Here is a 21,401-nt window from a genome sequence, read left to right on the forward strand (position 1 = left end):
CACTGGATAATCAGGAGAGGAGCTGACATAGCGATGATATCACTGGGCAATCAGGAGAGGTGCTGACATAGCGATGATATCACTCGGCAATCAGGAGAGGTGCTGACATAGCAATGATATCACCGGGCAATCAGGAGAGGTGCTGACAAAACAATGATATCACTGGACATCAGAAGAGATGCTGACATAGCGATGATATCACTGGGCAATCAGGAGAGGTGCTGACATAGCAATGATATCACTGGGCAATCAGGAGAGGTGCTGACATAGCGATGATATCACCGGGCAATCAGGAGAGGTGCTGACAAAACAATGATATCACTGGACATCAGAAGAGATGCTGACATAGCGATGATATCACTGGACATCAGAAGAGATGCTGACATAGCAATGATATCACTGGACAATCAGGAGAGGTGCTGACATAGCAATGATATCACTGGACAATCAGGAGAGGTGCTGACATAGCGATGATAGCACTGGGCAATCAGGAGAGGTGCTGACATAGTGATGATATCACTGGACAATCAGGAAAGGTGCTGACAAAACAATGATATCACTGGACATCAGAAGAGATGCTGACATAGCGAAGATATCACTGGACATTCAGGAGAGGTGCTGACAAAGTGATGATATCATTGGACATCAGAAGAGATGCTGACGTAGTGATGATACCACTGGACATCAGTAGAGGTGCTGACAGTGATGATATTACTAGACAATTAGGAGAGGTGCTGACAAAGTGATGACATCACTGGACAATCAGGAGAGGTGGTGACATAGTGATGACATCACTGGACAATCAGGAGAGGTGATGACATAGTGATGACATCACTGGGCGATCAGGAGAGGTGATGACATAGTGATGACATCACTGGACAATCAGGAGAGGTGGTGACATAGTGATGACATCACTGGACGATCAGGAGAGGTGATGACATAGTGATGAAATCACTGGACAATCAGGAGAGGTGGTGACATAGTGATGACATCACTGGACAATCAGGAGAGGTGATGACATAGTGATGATATCACTGGACATTAATTTAGCAGCTCAGATTAATGTTTTGGAAAGAAGGGTCTAAATCCCATCATAGCAACTGAAAGAATTTAACCTCAATTAATAAATCTGGAATTAAAAGCCATCCTTACCAATGATGATCATGAAACCATTGTCAGAAACTAATGGTAAAGGCCTAAACACCATAAACTAATCTCCCTTATGGAAGGTAATCTGCCATCTTTAAATTAATCTGGCCTACACATAATTCCAGACCCACAGCAATGGAGTTGACCTTTAACTATCCTCTGAAATGACCCAGAAAGCCAATCAGTTCAGGGGCATTTAGGGATGGCAACAAATGCTCATCTTTCTTCCTAAACCCACAAACTATAAAAGAATACAGAAAAAGATAAATTACAGCCTTGCTAAAACGCCTGGCTCCCGTGAATTTCTTTTCCAATGTAGTTGATGATGGCTGAGAAAAACTTTCAAGGAATGATGGCAATTGTGGTAATAGGTCACTTGCTTCGAAGTGGAAAATCATGGGAGGAGAGGGAAATGCAAGGTAGTGTGAAGAGATGACTGTCTTGCTGATATCATTGTGGATTGTGTGGGTCACATAGTGAAATGAATAAGCTGCGAGGACTATTCAATGGCATGTAGTGACATTTGTGCCACACAAGTATGAAGTACTCTGTTTGAATTCTGTCCACAACGGCATTATGGGTCTACCTACAGGAAGTGGACTGCAGCAGTTCAAGAAGGCAACTCACCAATAATTTCTCAAGGGCAACTGCAGGACCAAATCTGCTGCTGGGTTAATTGGGACCAGTTCCCTCCTGCTGCCCTGTTTGTCTGAGGAAGGAACCCTTACCCGAACATTAACTGCCTATCTAAAGGCCACAGTTGGGCAACAAACACTTCTTGTAAAACCATGCCCTGAGGGTGAGCAGGCTAGAGGCATGACTTGTTGATGACATGTAACCTGTTTTTCAGCCTCACACACAGATGCCCATTAAAATCCCACTCCATGTTTCAGTTCAATGACAGTTCATCACGACTAGGATATGTGAGGTGAGCACAGACTTGGAGCATCAGTTATTTGACCTAGATGAAGGCACTGCAGTTGAGGTCTGACCGGGGATATCAACATGGCGCCTGTTTCAACAACACACTTTGGTTGTGTTTTCATTGCCTTACAAGCTGTTGTGTAAGAAGAGCTGCGGGTGGTAGTTATCATGCTCCACATGTGCAAGCAATAGTGGTCATGCAAAACATGGATATAAATGTTTCTACATAACAGAATATTTCAAAATTCTCCCATTCACATAAGAAGAATAGAACAGAATAGAATATCTTTCATTGTTCTGTGTACTTCTTAGGAGTAGAGTGAAAGGTTTTAGACTGCTGCCTCTTTTGGCACCATCTTAGATACAAAATCTTAGCTACAAAAGAGGAATAAAAAGAAAAAGTAGTTGCATTACTTTAGTGTTTGAATAATAAGTTAGAAATAAGACATAGTCAAAGGTTGCTTAACATGGCGTGATGTCTGTTTTGTTTTGGGTATAATACCCCAGCTTCACTGAAAGTTGACAGATTTATTACTCCTTTAAGGATGGCTCAGTCTGGTATACCTCTCCTCCCCTCCCCTCCCCCCCACCATCAAACCATCTGTAACGTCTTCCCGAAGCTAGGCTCTGTAACTTCTAAGGCTTGACATTCCCAGTTAATGAGCTGGAATGATTGCTATCCCAGCTTTGCTGTCTGCTTTTCACAGTTTTCTGTTGTATCTCGATCACTGTGACTGTGCAGCTAATATCCATTGGATTGTGTGCGAGCCACGTTAAAAGAAAATGTTGGGTAGTAAATGACAGGCCAGAGAATTTGTGCACATTTTTGACTCGCTCCCAAAACTAGTGAAAAGTAAGCAGGCTTGGCTTTCTGAAATCTCCAACCAGCTCTTCAGGCACTGCAGTGAATTTATCAGTGTTCATTTTTAGGGCCATGAGAGGAAGTTTTCAGGTATGTTTTCTACCAAGACATAATGTGGTGCAGCCACTATTCCAGACTTATGTGTACCTCAGCTGGCATCTGAGCCAGACAGGGATGTGGATGGGCAAACTACATGAGAATGCCAGGCTGCTACCTGAGGCTTACCACAATTGTTAGAATGGAGCCTGAGATCCAGTTTAGAGTGGTCCTTGGGTCTCTCAGCCCCAGGACCCTCTACTGCTTGCCCCAAGGAACATTCTCAGTTCCAGGTATGAATGAGTTTGGGCCTCACTTTTGGCCATGGTTCAGGAGTTTGGAACAAGAGGACAGCTTGCAAATTCATCTCATGCAGAGCATTGTGAGACAATGAAATGCATTACAGAAGTGAGTTATGGAAACAAAGGCCGCGCCAATACATCTGGTAGACGCTAGAAAAACAGATTAAGGTTTCAACATACAGCAAACTTTGCTTCAACTGGCATCTTGTGAACTGGCTGTCTCGATAAACTGGCAAAATTTATAAAGCTCAAATACTGCAAAGTTTACTGTATTATTCTGTCCAATTACGATAGTTTTTAAAATTTATTTACCTCAATGGAAAATTTACTTGTTGTTCAACTGAAATATCAATAGTTGATTCAATTTGGAGTCAATTTCTCCTCAAATACCACGGTCAACTGCAATGTCCAAATAGTTAGTTGAGGGTGCGAGTGAGACAGCTTTCTGCCAGAAAGTTTTATTTAAGGCATAGTTACATTATTATTTAAGTATAAATAAAGTATAACAGCATTGCGTATACTCCCTGTATTACGTTTCTATTGCTTAGTGTGTGTTCTTACACGGGTTATGTGCACCTCTTGATCAATCAGCACACTGCTAGGTGCCAGTTAATAAAACGTTTGCTGTAAAATAGAAAGCAGCAGAGGACGTCAGCAGGTCTGGCAGCATCTGGTGCAGAGAGAAACAGAGTGATTCTACCTGGTGATGCAAGTGGGATTTAAATGCTGCTCAGGAACATCATCAGCTGAGCCATTACAGTGCTCTGTTAAATCACTGTATAATCTTGAAGCAGGTTATTCTATCGCTACTGTTTCTAACTCATCTTTTGCTTCCAATATCTTTGCTCATAATGGGTTCCAGGTCATTCACTGCATAAAAATGCTCACATCTTCCTGCATCACTTGGCCATATCCTTCAGTCTATGTTCTCTGGCCTTGTGACTTTGGAACAGCTTTTCTTTATTTTCCTTATGAAAATCTTTCATAACCTTACATATTTTTACCAGATCTCCCCATAATCTTCTTTTTCCTAGGAGGCCACAAACTAGCTTTTCCAACTTAGCCTTGTACCTAAAATCTCATAGTCTCTGCTATGGCTGCTGATTCTGTGGACTGCATTACTCTCATGAACTCAAACCTGCTTTATTCTGCCCTTGTAGATTCTGCTGACCTTGGGGTCTGATTGTCTGCACTGCACTCTTCAGGCTGTTGTATCTCTGTCTTGCCTCATATAAGAGTGACTATTGACTGACTCTCAGGAGCTCCCTTTTAATTTAAAGACTAAAGGACGGAATATTGTTTGCAGCTGTCTAATACAGAACCTCCATTCCCCTCCTCTCCAAGCCTCAACAGCTTGTGATGATGGAGTTACATCACCTGGCTTTAAATCTCACATCCCTGAAACCATGCTCATAAATCTCCTATACATAATCTCAAGTACATTCACTTCCTTTCTGACATGTGATCACCAGAACTGGATGCAACAATGTAGTTGTGGCCTAACCAAAGCTTTAGAGAAGTCCAGCATAGCTCTCCACCTTTTGTGTTCAGTGCTGTTATTTAATGTTGGTACAATGAGAAATGCATTGGTTATAATGAGAAATATTCACCCAGATCGCAAGCAAACCATGGTGGGGGCTTTACTATGCAGCTGACCTCAGCTGAATTTGTCCTAGAAGTGCTTAATTCTGACACTGAAATTCAGAAAACATTGCAGTTCCAGTTCTTTGTTGAATACAATTTCACCAGAATACTTTCATGCTTAAATTCCTGTGCTACAATATATCTAAGCTGCAAGGTCTTCCTGGAAAATATGCCTTTATTTCAGCCACATCCTCCTCAAACTTGAAGTAATAATGGGAAGACTGCAATTAGGTTTCTGTGTATAATTATGCTGGCTGTGTCAAGGAATTTTTTTAACATAAAATGTACAGCACAGAAATAGGCCATTCAGCCCAACAAGCCCATCCTCATTGTTATGCTCAACTCAAAGCTCTGCACTCCTTCTTTGTCTAACTATTAACAGAGCCTTCAATGTCCTTTCCTCTCATTTGTTTATTTACATCTGTACAACTTCCCTTCACTGCTTCTTGCGAAAGCAAGTATTCTCAACACACTCTCTGTATAAGAAATGTCTTTGAATTTCCCTATTTAGTCTCTGGCTGACCATATTATATTGGCAGCCTCTACTTTTGCTCTTCTCTTAGACTTTTTTTTAGATTACTTACAGTATGGAAACACGCCCTTCGGCCCAACAAGTCCACACCGACCCGTTGAAGCGCAACCCACCCAGACCCATTCCCCAATTTACCCCTAACACTATGGGCAATTTAGCATGGCCAATTCACCATTGGACTGTGGGTGGAAACCGGAGCACCCAGAGGAAACCCACGCAGACATAGGGAGAACGTGCAAACTCCACACAGACAGTCGCCTGAGGTGGGAATTGAACCTGGGTCTCTGGCACTATGAGGCAGCAGTGCTAACCACTGTGCCACCGTGCCGCCCACTTCTCTTACACTTACATCCACTTGAGAAGTTTAACATCCTGTCTGAAAGTTAGTATCTTGGGTAATGTAACGCCAAACAGATTGGGTTATATCTTCAAATCCTGGACCACAATTGAGAGTTGGCAGAGATAGTGCCATGCATAAACATTTTTTTGTCATTACTTCAAGATTGGCTGGGATGATTCGTGCAATCGTCTGTATTCTCACATATTTGCTTAATTATTTTATGTAGTTACAGCATCTTCAATATTCCTCAGTGAATCATATATTCCACCTTCCATTAAAGCAATTGCTGAAGTCAATTCTAGCTTTTAATCACCCGAGCTTTTTTCTCCTATTTCTTCATAGTTTTATTTCTGGGATGTTGGTTACATTTCATTATTCCCAGTTTTCTTTACGCTTCCTTTATTGGTTAGAGCATTGAGTATATGAGTTGGGAGGTCATGTTAAGGCTGTACGGGACATTGGTTAGGCCACTGTTGGAATATTGCATGCAATTCTGGTCTCCTTCCTATCGGAAGGATGTTGTGAAACTTGAAAGGGTTCAGAAAAGATTTACAAGGATGTTGCCAGTGTTGGAGGATTTAAGCTAGAGAAAGAGGTTGAATAGGCTGGGGCTGTTTCCTGGAGCATCTGAGGCTGAGGGTTGACCTTATAGAGCTTTATAAAATCATGCGCATGGATAGGATATATAGACAACATCTTTTCCCTGGGGTGGTGGAGTCCAGAATTAGAGGGCAAAAATTTAGGGTGAAAGGTGAAAGATATAAAAGCGACCTAAGGGACAACCTTTTCATGCAGAGAGTGATACATGTATGGAATGTGGTGCCAGAGGAAGTGGTGGAGGCTGGTACAATTGCAACACTTAAGAGGCATTTGGATGGGTATTTGAATAGGAAGGGTTTGGAGGGATATCGACCGGGTGCTGGCAGGTGGGACTAGATTGGGTTGGGATATCTGGTTGGCATGGATAAGTTGGACTGAAGGGTCTGTTTCCATGCTGTACATCTCTATGACTCTATGTCCTCAGTTAAAATTAGCCTGATGGGGTTTCTGAATATTTTTTCCTCAGTTACCTCCCTAGTCCAAAGGCACAGAGACTGGTCAATGCAATCTGGCTAAGATCACTTTACTCAGCAAAGATAAGGAAACAAAACCAGAATGATTTGGTAAAAGAATGAAACAAATGATCCAGAGATACCAGTCATTTTGATACATATCTCCACTGTTTGCATCTGTCAAGGTCAGAAGCCACATGACACCAGGTTATAGTCCAATAGGTCTATTTGAAACCACAAGTTTTCCGATGCTTCTCCTTCATCAGGTGACTTCAGTCCAATACCAGCACTTCCACATCTTGCATCTGTCAAGTGAAAGGAATTCATAATAAAAAGTAATTCTTGCTATTTTATTGAGATAAGTTTAATTTAAACAGAAGTTAATAACTCTCGCAATGACTAAGCCACTTTACCCTGAGCCATACAAAGCACTGATGTCTCCTAGTCTGTGTTGATCTCTGTGTGGCAGTAGGGAGGGGATAATTTGCCAGAGTTCTAATTCCTAAGCTTCAATTCCATCTGCTCCAGATGTACTGTGAGGCTTCCTGGGAGTGTAAGGTAGCCTGCAGTTCAGTAGCTTTCAATTTCAAAGACTCCACATGAAATAAGGCCTCACAGAGGGAAACTGGAAACAGAGTAGGTAATAGGTAATGGCACATAAACAACTTATCAAAGTCTTGAAGAGAGAACGCGGAAGGGAAAATTTACAACTTTATTTTAAAACTATTTCACTAGAGGTACTTGAGTGCCTATGTGCAATGTTAAGTAGTTCATTGCTGAAAATAAATAAGCCTTATCTGTTGTGTAGCATTTCTTTGAGGTGGAGAGCAGACATGAACAGACACATGGCAGGTTTATCTGTAGTTTGATGCTTATGAGGACAATGTTATCAGTAGTAAGGAATGAAGGTACACATTCTTTTGTATAACATCAAACATTCCCAGGTCAGCACTCTTATGTTTGGTGCAGTGTAAAGATCTCTCAAGACTTTGCCAGTATGTCTTAATCCCAATTTTAGAAAAAGGCCCACCAGAATAAGACAACAGCAGCTTCCACATCAGCCGAACTGACTTAGATTGACTGACACAGGAAATCACACAAGCATAATATGAGCAGGTAGGTTATACATTCACTGACGTTGCCTCAGTGTCAACTTAAAGACAATTTCAAATAGATGGGAGACTGCACAGTCATTTAAAATCGACCATAGGAACAGTCTGGGCTGCACTCTGCAATCAGCAGTGAAGCACAGTCTAGTAAACACCGTTTGTTTGTCTATTCCTGTGGGAAAAGGAATATATATTTGCTGAGAACTAAATATTGGCCTGAACATTGTGGAGGATGATATCGCATCATCAAAATAGTTTTGTGGGATATATTGTGACCACAGGACTGACTGGGCAGATAGAGCTTCAGTGTAATGTTTAACATGAAAGAAACCTCCTTTGGCAGTGCATCACTCCCCCAGGACAACAGGCAAGTATCAATCTGGATTTAAAGTTCAATTGTCTGATGAGGGACTTGAACTTTCTGACTCAGAGGTGACTGTGTCATTACTGGAACATGACTGAGCACGCACCCTGAGATGCACTGTCTTATTTTTGTTCTCAGCCTCATTTTCGCCCCTTGTCTCTAGATGCTGGGTTGTTCTGAAGGAGATGACCAATCAGTTTGGCAACTATGGCCTAGAGGGTGAGCAGGCTACAGATATGCTGTTGATGTTACATGCCCTGTTTTTCAGGCTCACACACAGATGCCCATTATAATCCCACTCCACGTTTCAGTTCAATGACAGTTCATCAGGACTGGGATATGTGGTGTGAGCACAGACTTGGAGCATCAGATATTTGACCCTGACGGAGGCATTGCAGTTGAGGTCTGGCTGGGGATATAGACAAGGCATCTGTTTCAACAACACACTTTGGTTATGTTTTCATTGCCTTAGAGTCTGCTGCGGAAGAAGAGCTGTGGGTGGTAGTGCCTATGCCCCACTTATGCAAGCAATGTTGATCATGGCAAAAAATTGGATATAAACGTTTCCACTTCACAGAACATTTCAAACTTTTCCCAATGACATAGGTGTGCTGGTTGTCAGTCTGGATTGTGGGTTGGGCTGAAGATGACTGACCAGTTTGTCGGCCAAAAGTGCATTCTTTGCAAAACTGCAACCTGTTCCCTAGTTGTGAAAATGTCACATCAAAAATTGATCACACCTTCACGGGAAACCCAGCAATGCACAGTGAATGGTAATGACCTGGAAATCACTGCTTATGGGGATGGAGAAAGGAGGGTGGAATAGGACTTCAGAACACATTCCCAGCTACCTTCTCCTTACCGCCACTCCCCTCTCATTTATCTCTGAGCCCCCTTGGGCCACAAGCTTCTTTCCTGATGAAGGGCTTCTGCTCAAAACCTCGATTCTCCTGCTCCTCAGATGCTGCCTGACCAGCTGTGTTTTTCCAGCACCACACTCTTCGACCTGATCTCCAGCATCTGCAGTCCTCACTTTCTCCTGAGATCTGTGTGGTATGACAATATAGCAGTCTTAGAACGCACAGAGGCAGACACCTGTGATTACCACAAAGGGCTGTACTGTGACTATAGTCGGGATGCCCCTAAGTATGAAGTAGGATTGTGTGTGTGTAAGTGAAGTGTGTAATCTGGTGATTTACTGGACAAAAAAAGTTGGCAGAGAATGAAAGAGCCATGTCAATTTTGTGGGGGTTGGGGACTAATGGGGTTGGGTTGGGGGGTGATAGTTAGTGGGGGCAGGATAAGAGCTTCGCAGTCTCACCAGGAAGGCTTGGGAGCCATCCATTCCTTCACAACTTGCAGAAAAGTTGAAAATATGTAACATTTGGCTGTGAAATGGATACCTGAGTTGGTTACTGTTTTGACAACAATTTGAATTTAACTAATCAGTTTAAATTATGCCCCAGCGTACTAAAACCCAATCAAGGTTGAATTTATTGTTTTGCCAACATTGAACCAGTGAGATGATCCAATGTTGAGAATATAAAAATGCAGGCATTTTGCAAGTTGGAGACAGATCAACTGCCATCGAAAGAGACCCAACAAATTAGGAAACATTCTCTATCAAAGGTACCTTTTCATATGAAACATATTCGCAATAAAAAGAAAGAAGGTGATCCAGGGAGCTCTTCAGCCAGACGAAGAAAGACACCGAAGATGACAGCCGCTGTGTGGTTTTGAAATTAAGTTGATGTAATTTTAATAAGCGTCTTATTGGAACAGCATGTTGTTATAAAGTTGGAGACAGGTAATAAACAGTTAAGAGAAATGGGGCTTAGAGTTGTGAATAGTTGTTGTTTACTATTCACTTTTAGAGTTAAAAATCAAATTTTAACAGATTACGAGGCGAGATGAGCATTTCTCAATGTTTGGTTTAATTAACACAAGTGTTCACCGCCATATCATAACAATCTCTACTATCTCTGAAGGCTCTGTATTAGCTCATTTCCTTAAACTGTGTTATCTCTTCCACACAGGGTCTCACCCAGAAATCCAAGGCAGCTTCAGAGGAGACTGTGAACTCACCAGACTTTGTCCACCCGTATAACCGCACCCAGTACTGTCACTGGCCTTGCCAGTGTCCGAAGCGCACGCCCAGGTGTCCGCCCGGAGTTAGCTTGGTAATGGATGGCTGTGAATGTTGTAAGGCATGCGCCAAGCAACTGGGAGAGAACTGCACAGAGGCAGACACCTGCGATTACCACAAAGGGCTGTACTGTGACTATAGTCGGGATGCCCCTAAGTATGAAGTAGGATTGTGTGCGTGTAAGTGAAGTGTGTAATCTGGTGACTTACAGGGAAAAAAAAGTTGTCAGAGAATGAAAAGGCCGTGTCAATTTTGTGGGGGTTGGGGACTAATGGGGTTGGGTTGGGGGGTGATAGTTAGTGGGGGCAGGATAAGAGCTTCGCAGTCTCACCAGGAAGGCTTGGGAGCCATCCATTCCTTCACAACTTGCAGAAAACCTTTTTTAAGTACCACATGAAAGCCTTAAGTTTAAGGCAAAGGGGATCTCAGGTAAAACTGGTACATGGGTTGGGAATTCATTGAAAGAATGGGTGCAAAGTGAAAGCTGTGATTTTGGGCTGTGGAGCTGTCCTCAGCAGAGTGTCCCACTGACTCGTTCTGCAAACGCTGCTGTTCCTTCTTTGGTGTGAACTATCTGCATTCAGAAACCCGCCGGAAGGGAATGTGATGTGCAGTGTTGCTGAATGGTTTTTAAATAACTACGGAAGTGGTTCAGTAACAGCTGGGAGTGAGAAGCAAGCCACAGCAGGTAGAAAATGTGAACTGACTGTATCATACATACCAGAACTAGAATGTACATCACTAACAGATCAATCACTCCTAAATGGTCCATGCCAGTCTTTGCATTGCACTTGAATCTCCTCCATCTTAATCCTATTGCTATATCCTTACATTCCTTATTCCCATATCTCCCTACCCTAACTCTCATTAAATGCCTCCATGTTATTCAGCTATGTGTCAGCAACTTACTAATTCTTAGCAGTCTTTGGGTGACGATGTCTCTTCCGAGTTCTAGCCCTGAGAGCTTTTGGATCTCAATCTCTCTCATGCATGGAAACACCTTCCCTATTTTCTTCCAGTTGTTGAATATTCTGATGTATTCTGCTGAAAGTGCTGACTGTTGCACGCAGATGCATTACCAAAGTGACATGCCTTCATGTCGAAGTAGTGGCTATTGAAGGGGGCCATTTAACCCTGGTAAGGATCACGTTTGGTCACGTACACATGCACTTTCCGGCAGGATTCATTGGATAGCCATTATTAACAGAATAATAAAATCAAGCACTTCAAATGCTGGAGATCTGAAACAACCAAAAGCAGAAGTTGCTGGAGACAGTCAGCAGATCTGGCAGCATCTGTGGAGAGAGGAACAGAATTATTGTTTCAACTCCTCTGACACTTCTTCAGGGGGTCACAGAACAATCAAGAGCAGGAGCCTGGCCTTATCATTTTCTCCTCCATTGTCCAGTTCCAAATGAATGTAAGATTCAGTCTGTCATCGGTAGGATTGGCTATCTCAGCATATAGGACTGGATCAGATTTTTTAATTCAGTTTATATTAGGAGTTGAACCTGGGACTGAAACAGATTGCATGGAATTATTAGAAACAGCCTTTCTTCGTGCAACGGGCTTGGTCAAATTGGTCTTATCTATCTTTTACTGATTCTAATTTAACAATGTGTAGCATGAATTCCATTGAGACTTTACTGGATCTTTTGAATCACTTGTCTTTGCGAATAAAACTCATTGAGGTAGCGAAGGGCTTGTCTGCTCACTTGGGCTGGAGGGAATTTAGATTCAAAGCAGAGAAATTAGAGCATTGGATCAAATCTGGAATGGAGGGTCAGCTCCTGGGGAGGATAGCAGGGGTTGATCCAGAACAGGAGAAGGGGACAGGAATGTGGAAAGTATTGTGTCCCATTCTCATGATCTCATTGAATAATGGAACAGGTTCTTGGGGGCCGAATAGCCTACTTCTGATTCTATTTTCCCATGTTCCAGGGTGTCAGGTCAGGATCTGAGAGGTATCAGTGAGCTGGGGAGATGTAGTAAGACTCTGTGAGGTAAGTATGGGGATCAGTTGAATAGATACTCAGGAGTTAGACAAATTATTTAATAGTCTAACTTTTCCCGGGTAACGTTTCCTTAATTGCATTGGAACCGTCCAGATTCCCTGATTTAAATTGATATTTTCTGAGGGTCCCAGGCACAGAGAAATTGTGCAGCAGAATTTTCAATTTCAGTAATTCCTTCTGAGTCTGTTACATTGAAAATTCTGCAGTGTCACCATGGGTAACTCAAATCTACACTGGAAATAGCAACTATCTGGCCACTGGAAAGCCCAGACTATCTGCTGTGGCTTATTTGCTATCAAAAATCTGAAAACATTACAAGTAATCAGCTATTCAGGAAACAGTTGATTGTAAAACATTGGAACTTCACACATAACAACAATGGTGACACTTTAAGAGTACTTCATCGGCACTATATAAATGCAAGTCTTTCTATTTTTGAACAGGCAACAGTGCCATCCTCTGGAAGACATAAGAATAGCAAGGATTGTCTTTGTTACCTCCAATGTGAATGGCTTGTTACTATATCATGACAAATCAAATAAATCAACTGTTTTCTTTTATTAATGGTTAAGTAATATGCGCACTTAATTTTTAGGTTTGTAATTGATGTTTTGTTCTGTTAGATATGGTTGGAGTAGGATGTGAGCTCAACGGAGCCATGTATTCCAATGGGCAAAGCTTTCAACCCAACTGCAAGTACAAATGTACATGTGTAAATGGTGCAATTGGCTGCATCCCTGTGTGCCGACAGTCCCGACCACCACTTGTCTGGTGTCAGAATCCCAAGCGTGTCAAAATACCAGGAAAATGCTGTGAACAGTGGATCTGCGATGAATCAAAGAAGCTAAAGAAGACTGCCCCTCGTCATGTGTCTCTGTCAGGTGGGAGAACCTGTGCAGAAATGGGAACGGCCATGGTCTGATTCAATGGAGGTTTCTGAAAACTTTGTAAATTTGGAGCCTGAAAAGCTCCAAGAGCAACTTGCAAGAGAGAATTGGAAACACTTAAAACATTTGCAAAGCTAGCATGTTCTGCTATAACCCGCTTCTCGTTAATAACAATTGACGAACTGGAAACACCGTTTCTGTAACACAAACGTTTAAAGCCTATATTGGTTGTAACGTGATTCTGGCTCCATTTGTTTAAATGGTGCTGCTTTTATGCAATTTTCTTATAACATGTGGTTGCACGAGAATGGAACTACTGCATTATAGCAGAGCTGACTATATGTGGTAAAGGAGTGAGACTAATCTCTCTCAAAGAGTCCGCACAGAGACAGTGGGGTTAATGGCCTCCACCTGTGCTATGCCATTATAAAATTCTAAGATTCTTCTGCTCCTACCTTCCAGTTTTCAGTCATCTCCTGAAAATGCTAATGCTTCCTTGATTGAATTCTCAGCAGCCTCCAAAATCTTGTATAAGTGATATTTGTGACCTATGGTAGCATTTGTCAGCAGCCTAACTGACAGGAAGTGTGCTTACAGAAGTCAGAAATCACAACCAGTGTGAACAAAGATGTAGCAAGTGCCCACTCATGCAAATAAGCAAGTGAGTCACTGGATTCCTGTCACAAGTGAGAATCTTGATTGTTCCCTTGTGTCTGCTAGGGTTCTGAAGCTAGTTTTGTAACTATTCGTCTATCTCAACTGAGACCAGCTAACTTAGCACAAAGCCAGATACGAACCTGATATTGTCCTGCTCGTAAGTCTCAGTTTACATTCCACATGAGCACCATCACTGCTAAACTGGAATGTTTAAGTTATTGTTATCATAATTGCTGATAGCAATACATGCTTAGGCGTAGAATAGATTTGATTAGACTTACAGTGTGGAAACAGGCCCTCCGGCCCAACAAGTCCACACCGACCCGCCGAAGCGCAACCCACCCATACCCCTACATTTACCCCTTACCTAACACTACGGGCAATTTAGCATGGCCAATTCACCTGAGCCGCACATCTTTGGACTGTGGGAGGAAACCGGAGCACCCGGAGGAAACCCACGCAGACACGGGGAGAACGTGCAAACTCCACACAGTCAGTCGCCTGAGTCGGGAATTGAACCCGGGTCTACAGGCGCTGTGAGGCAGCAGTGTTAACCACTGTGCCACCGTGCCGCCCACTAAAAAACAGATTCAAAATATTTTACGAATGGTAGGTATGATGGTGTAGCTGTTTATTTTGTGTCAGGATGGGAAGAGAGAGTGGACATCTTGGGTAAAATGGGCAATCAGTAATTGATTTTGTCATGCAGCAGATTATCAAAGAGAAGACCAAAGTTTCCAAATGCCTTTTGTTCAATCTAAGTCTTATACTGCCATTCGGATCATCCTTCTAAATATGAATTTACCAGTTCATGGTCTAAAAAAGACCAACATTAGTATGTTTTGTACATATATCAACTTTGAAATGTACTTGTTCTGTTATGAGACTTATCATCACTTTCTTTTGGTAATAGTAATTACAAATTTGGGCACTTATACCTACTGATACCTCCTATTCTTCATCACCACTGACACTCCCAGTAGGCCTGACTTAGGAGAAAACCATACAGTTTTCTTTATGATTCAAAAGGTTATTAATTGGGTACTTGGAGGGGACAGATTATTGAAGAAGAGCAAAGGAGTGAAACTACTTGGATAGCTCTTCACTGTCCGTACTTCCTCAAAGAAAATGCACCAAACTGTCTCCTTCTGCGCTACATGATACTATTATTGTATCACTATTTGGTGTTGAATCAGCTCAAAATTTCCTCTAATGAAGGCCTAAATTGCCACAAGATTGATCTAGATTTCAGCAGGCGGGTTACTACAGGGAAGGTGCCATCACAGAATAATTATGCTGCATGAGGAGGCTATACAGCTCGTCAAGTCTGCACCTGCTGTCCGAGCCATCTCCTTAAATAGAAATATTGAAACATAGAAACTAGGCACAAGAATAGGCCATCAGCTCTTTGTGAAAGTGAGGACTACAGATGCTAGAGATCAGAGTAAAGATTAGAGTGGTGCTGGAAAAGCACAGCAAGTCAGACAGAATCCAAGGAGCAGGAGAATTGACGTTTCGGGCAAAAGCCCTTCATTGGAAATGATTCCGGATGCAGGGCTTTTGCCTGAAACATCGAATTTACTGCTCCATCAGCCCTTTGTGTTCGCTTGGCCTTTTAACATGATCTTGGCTGATCATCTAATTCAGTGTCATATTTCAGTATTATCCTAGTGCTCCTTAAAAATCTTGATGCCTTTAAAATCTAATTAGAAAAACTATTTCTTGAATATGATTCAGTGAAATCCCAGCTTTTACAATTCTTCTATACAAATAATCATCCAATGCCCTCTTGAATATGTCAATAACCCTGCCATCATCATTCCTCTAGGCAGTGGAATCCAGATCAGAGTCACTTATATGAAAGCATTTTTCTCAATTCAATCTAGGGTTTTGGAAGCAATAGACGGAGAGTGTTTTTGTGCATGTTCAGTTTTCCTCCATTCCTCCCAGTCTTTAGCAGTGTTCTTTTATCTAACATCCTCAGGTAATCTGACCCAATGGTAAAGATAATAAAGCATCAATCAGTTCAGCATGCCTTGGTTACACCTCATAAGCAACAATACTGCTATTGCACAAAACACAATCAGCGAGTTCATATCATGTTATACTTTCTGCCAACGTTTGTTTTGTATCAAATATTTTAATACTACACTTTTGATCATGTGAGGAGCAAGGAAGAGAAATGACTGTCACTGACTTGGCTTGAGGATTATACTGACTAAGTTCTCACCTCCATAAATTCCCAGCTTACACAGGTGAATCAGAAGTGTGGCGCCGTAATTGCTTAGTACAAACTACACCCTGGAGTCCCTGCTCAGTATCTTGTGGAATGGGAATATCTACAAGGATTTCAAATGAAAACGACCAGTGCAAACTATCAAAAGAAAGGCGCCTTTGCTACTTACGCCCCTGCAACATTAACATTACACAGCATATCAAGGTAAGATTCCCTTACTTGACTTCACTACGTCTCTACTCCCAGGCATCCCCAAGTGACTCCTTAGTGTTATCACTGAGACTAGCAAAGTGCATTACAACTCCTACCACTGCACTGAACACAACACAACATAAACACCAATATCAATTAAATATTTTAATTAAATTTAGTTTAGAATGAAAAGATCCATGAACCATGTTTCTTTAATAAACAACAAAATTATTGATTTATTGCAGAAATGAGACTTACTTAGCAATGAATTAAAACTAATTAGCACACAGTTTAAAATATGGAAATATAAATAACTACCATTCTAAACCTGTTCACACCTGGGAAAGGGAAAAACATGGATTTCTGTCTTGCTATAGAGATTCACTTTGAAAACAAAAGCTAGTTTTAAAACTATATTCAAAACACCCACAACTCATATTACCAAAACATATTGCTTCCAGCTGTGCCCTGAAGATAAGACAGAAGTTTGCTAACGCTTTCCGATGTTCCAGTATTTGGATTTGGTCAGCTCAATCAAGTTTACATCACTTGCATTGGACAAACAACAGGTGCTTACAATGCTTTCTGAGGGAGGAGAGAGAGTCTAAAATAAAAAGTGTCACTTTTCATTTTTTAACTTGATGACAGATGCAGTGAGAGGCTTTTTGGGGAACTGGCTGTTTCCATGGGGTGAAGAGAAACATTGAAGTGATTTAAATCCGCTCTTCCACATTCTGAAGGGAATTAGCAAAGTGCTTGCAATCAAGTAAAATCTCAATCATGGTGGTTTGTTTTTTCCACTCAGGAAGGGAAGATATGCCGGAGTGTTCTCAAGCAAGCAGAACCCATGAACTTCACATTGTCTGGCTGTGTGAGCCGTCGTACCTACCGGCCAAAGTACTGTGGTGTCTGCACAGATGACCGATGCTGTACTCCCCACAAGTCAAAGACCATCGAGGTGAACTTTGACTGTCCTGATGGCCTGAGCTTCTCCAAGAATCTGATGTGGATAAACTCCTGTTTCTGCAACTTGAGGTGTACGAGTCCCAATGACATTTTTGCAGATCTGTCGTACTATCCCGACTACTCTGAAATCTCAAATTAACTCAAATTGAAATGTATGTTTTTTCCACTGACTGACGATAAAAGAGTTGGGAAGGCAGGAAGATCTATATATTTCCACCTTGTGGTAACGATGGCAATCTCATGCCTATCTTCAGTGAGTTAGTTGCCTGAAAATTACAAGTTCTCTACCTGCGCTTAAAGAAATTAGTTTGTTTTGTAGAAAATAATGAATTTATTTCATATATGGAAATGTCCATCAGGAATTATTAGGAAAATATTATTTACTGTGATGTCACTTTAATACTTAGATCAACATCCAGATTGTAAAGGTTACATTGCAAGCCAGCTATTTGTCTTAAAAGAGAAGTACAGTTCACTTAATGACCCTACAATTAATTAAATTATTGCTACTGTTTTCTTAAAACCACTTCCTTAAATTTTTATCAATTGGTAGGAATGTTACTTCTAAGTTCCAAAGTTGTAAGGAGGGGTAGTTGAAAGCTATCTTGAGGGAATGTTCCATACATTTTTCAGAGAGATCAACACTAATCTGCTGAAAGTTTAATCTGTTGTCTTGACTTTCAGTTCAAGTAAAGTTATTATTAACAGCCAATGGCGTTAGCTATAGTTTAGTGGTAGCACTTTCAAGAGACTACATGACCTACTCCTGCTTTTGTTTCTTATGCTCTTATAATGAGGTCAATTAAGTTAGCACAGGTCTTAAAATTCAAGGATATAGTAAAACATATTTAACAATCAAAGTTGTTTTTGGCTGTGGTACTCTGTGGGATGTCTTATTCCTCTAATTATAGAACTTTTGCTGTTGGTGAGGATTGCTGCTTGCTCAGCTGAAGGTGAGACTTACCTTTGAGGAATAGATCACAATTGTACGAAGAAATATTTAAGCATTTCTAACTGTCATTAGGCCTTCAGAGCACTGTGCTTTGGTACAGTTCTCATACATTGCTTACAGCATTTAAAAAGAAACTATTCAGTCCCTCCCTTTCATGTTAGCTTTCTGCAAGAGCAGCTCAGCTAGTTCCACTTGTCCGTCTCTTCTATACAAGGAAACTTATTCAAAATAAGTGGGAAAGGCACAGGATCAAATACTCCCCAAACCAAACAGATAGTGCATTATTATAGCAATAGGCCCAGATGAAATCAACCTCATTTGAGTCTAAGTTGAGAAATTTGAGATTGTGCAAAATCCACAGACATTCTCCCTCTGTCAGCATGGTTTTCTTCAGTGCTCCAGTTTCATCCCACAGTCCAAAGATGTGCAAGTTGGTTGGATTGGCCATGCTAAGTTGCATCATTGCATTTAGGGATATGCATGCTAAGTGGGTTAGCTATGGGATATGCAGGGTTACAGGGAAGGGATAGGTGGGTGGGATGCCCATCAGAGGGTGGACTTGATGGGCTGAATGGCCTGTTTCATCACTGTCAGGATTCTATTCTATATATTCTATCAAAAATGGGCGAAAAAACCCTCTTGCTAACACAGTTTGTGAATTAGTTAGCAGTTCAGATGGAAGGTCATCAAACTGAAACATTGGAGACAGTAAGGTCTGCAGATGCTGGAAATCAGAGTTGAGAGTGTGTTGCTGGAAAGTCACAGCAGGTCAGGCAGCATCCAAGGAACAGGAAAGTTGATGGTTTGGGCCAGAGCCCTTAATCAGGAATTTCATCAGGCCCAAAAAGTCAATTTTCCTGCTCTTTGGATGCTTTTCCAGCAACACAAACAGAAGCATTGGTCCCATTTCTTTCCACAGATGCTGCCTGACCTCCTGAACCTTTTCAGCATTACTTTTCTTGTCTTAAATTCCAGCATCTGCCATATTTTTCTTTTATTTGAATGACTAGAAAGTATTATGGTGATTTGGTCACAGTTTGACCAAGCATTTATCAAATCAAAACAGTAACATAAATTCAAATTGCCTGTCAACCCTATGAACTTTGACTATGAGAAAATTAAAAATAAACAGCTACACACATCTGAAAATCTTATCATCATACTGATGGGCATGAACAGATTTAGAAAAGAGTTTGCAGACCATAAAGATTTTATTTAGCAGTCATCTATACAGATACATTTTGCAACATGCTCATCTCACAAAGGACCTCTTCCTTTAAAATGACATCCAATTTGAAAAGTCAAGTTGTTTAGCCAGTTGCCAAAATGCCATCAGAATGTTTTTTTTGTCCCTAATCAAACCCCAGCATCAAATAACATAAACCAAAATGGAAGCAATTAAGACTTTCAGTACTTAAACCCAAAACAGTAATTCCTTGTTTGAATAATGATGTTATTTTGCTAATAAAGGTGCTACTATATGACTTGTTACTTTAGAGTTTAAGCTACAATTCAGAACTGATCAATTTTGAAGGCAGAAGGACATTCTGTGGAAAAATACTTTAGACACAGTCACATCCTGGTGGATATTTGGAGATGGTGGGGACAATAATACAGTGATTGCTAAAGACATAAAAAAAAGTGGATAAATTAACAATGAGATGTTTGATGCAATCACCTTAATAATTTTGATTTTGGTCCAAACAATCCATATTGAGATGCTGAAAGTCTAATCATTAACATAAAACGTGCCTTCCAGTCTGCTCACCTCACAACAGGGTAATATTGTTTTCAGATATTTTGATTGAGCTTTACAGTGGAAAAGCCAACGTTCAAACTTGAGCCATGATTCTCACCCTTCACTCCCTGGTAAAAGATGACAATCTAAGAATGGAAAGCACTCAGCGATTGGTAGGACACAAGTAAACAAAGATTATTGAAATAAGCTTTCTTCTTAAAATCCATGAGGTGAAATGGTTTCACTGCTGAACATCAAGGTGCTTCAATATAGAATGAAAGCAAAATGAATAGAAAAAGTGTACAATTTGTTATCAGGGATACAAACTATATATATGTAAAGGAATGCTTTAATAAAGAAAATCTATTTAATTCCACTTATAAGAGTTCTGATGATATTAAAAATGAAGTTTGAAATGTCTGCTTTTTCTTATTTTAGGGTAGTAAAAACATATATATTTTCAAAAAATGGATACTAAACCTTGTAGTTTAATCCTTGTTTAAAAAACAATTTGATTGTCTTCTGTTGTCATAACCCTAATGTGAAGTATATAAATATATAAACTGTCACTTGAACACATCTATCCTGCTGCCTTTGGTATCTTTCCCTCATAGCACATTTAATAGTCGCATAATCCTTTAAATAAAAAAAAATTATACCTGCTTTATTTTCTTTCTTCCAGTTGTCTAATTTTCAAATGAAAATAGAAAATGCTGGTGAAACACAGCCAGTCTGGCAATATCTGTGGAGAGAGGCACAGTTAATCTTTCGAGTCCAATATGACTCATCTCCAGAAGAATTCCAAAGTTTCAAAGAAGCTGCAGAACCACATGCTGTTTTTCTTTCAGATCTCCAGCATCTGCAGTTCTTTGCTTTTATTTTAATCCCTAATTTTTAAACTTGTGTTTTCAGCATCCGGACCTGTCGATGTAGTAAACATTTTCATCTATATTCCTAAAAACATAAGATGGATCAAAGCCCCTGTCTCCAAAAGAAAAGATAGTCAATATTTAAGTCTTCTTCCATCCTTAAACACCTAGTCACTGAGTTATTAAGGCATACAAGGAACCCATTTGACCCAGTGAGCTCCTGCTAACTCTGTGGTGACCAATGTCAATCCCATTAACTGTTCTATTCCACTGTAATCCAATAAGTTTATTTTTTGTCCGTGCTGATTGAATTTCCTTCTAAAATAATGGATTGCCTCCACTTCTAGCAACCTCAAAGGGAGACATTCAAGTCATTACCCAATCTTTTTTCAACATTTCTTCCTCTTGCATATCATGCCTAAATTCTTA

The 21,401-nt window shown here is 40.8% G+C and overlaps 1 protein-coding gene across 1 annotated transcript in view; it reads left to right on the forward strand.

The window, feature by feature from the left end:
- ccn4b (cellular communication network factor 4b) overlaps window positions 1-20,479 on the forward strand; it is a 66,762-nt gene extending 46,283 nt beyond the window's left edge. Inside the window, exons 2-5 of the mRNA XM_060823776.1 lie at window positions 10,351-10,639; window positions 13,099-13,356; window positions 16,266-16,459; window positions 17,253-20,479. Coding sequence (XP_060679759.1) covers window positions 10,351-10,639; window positions 13,099-13,356; window positions 16,266-16,459; window positions 17,253-17,552 — 1,041 coding nt within the window. The 3' untranslated portion in view covers window positions 17,553-20,479. The remainder of the gene's footprint in view (window positions 1-10,350; window positions 10,640-13,098; window positions 13,357-16,265; window positions 16,460-17,252) is intronic.
- Window positions 20,480-21,401: the final 922 nt, after the last annotated feature.

Source organism: Hemiscyllium ocellatum, chromosome 4 (assembly GCF_020745735.1).
Source record: "Hemiscyllium ocellatum isolate sHemOce1 chromosome 4, sHemOce1.pat.X.cur, whole genome shotgun sequence".
Taxonomy (NCBI): domain Eukaryota; kingdom Metazoa; phylum Chordata; class Chondrichthyes; order Orectolobiformes; family Hemiscylliidae; genus Hemiscyllium; species Hemiscyllium ocellatum.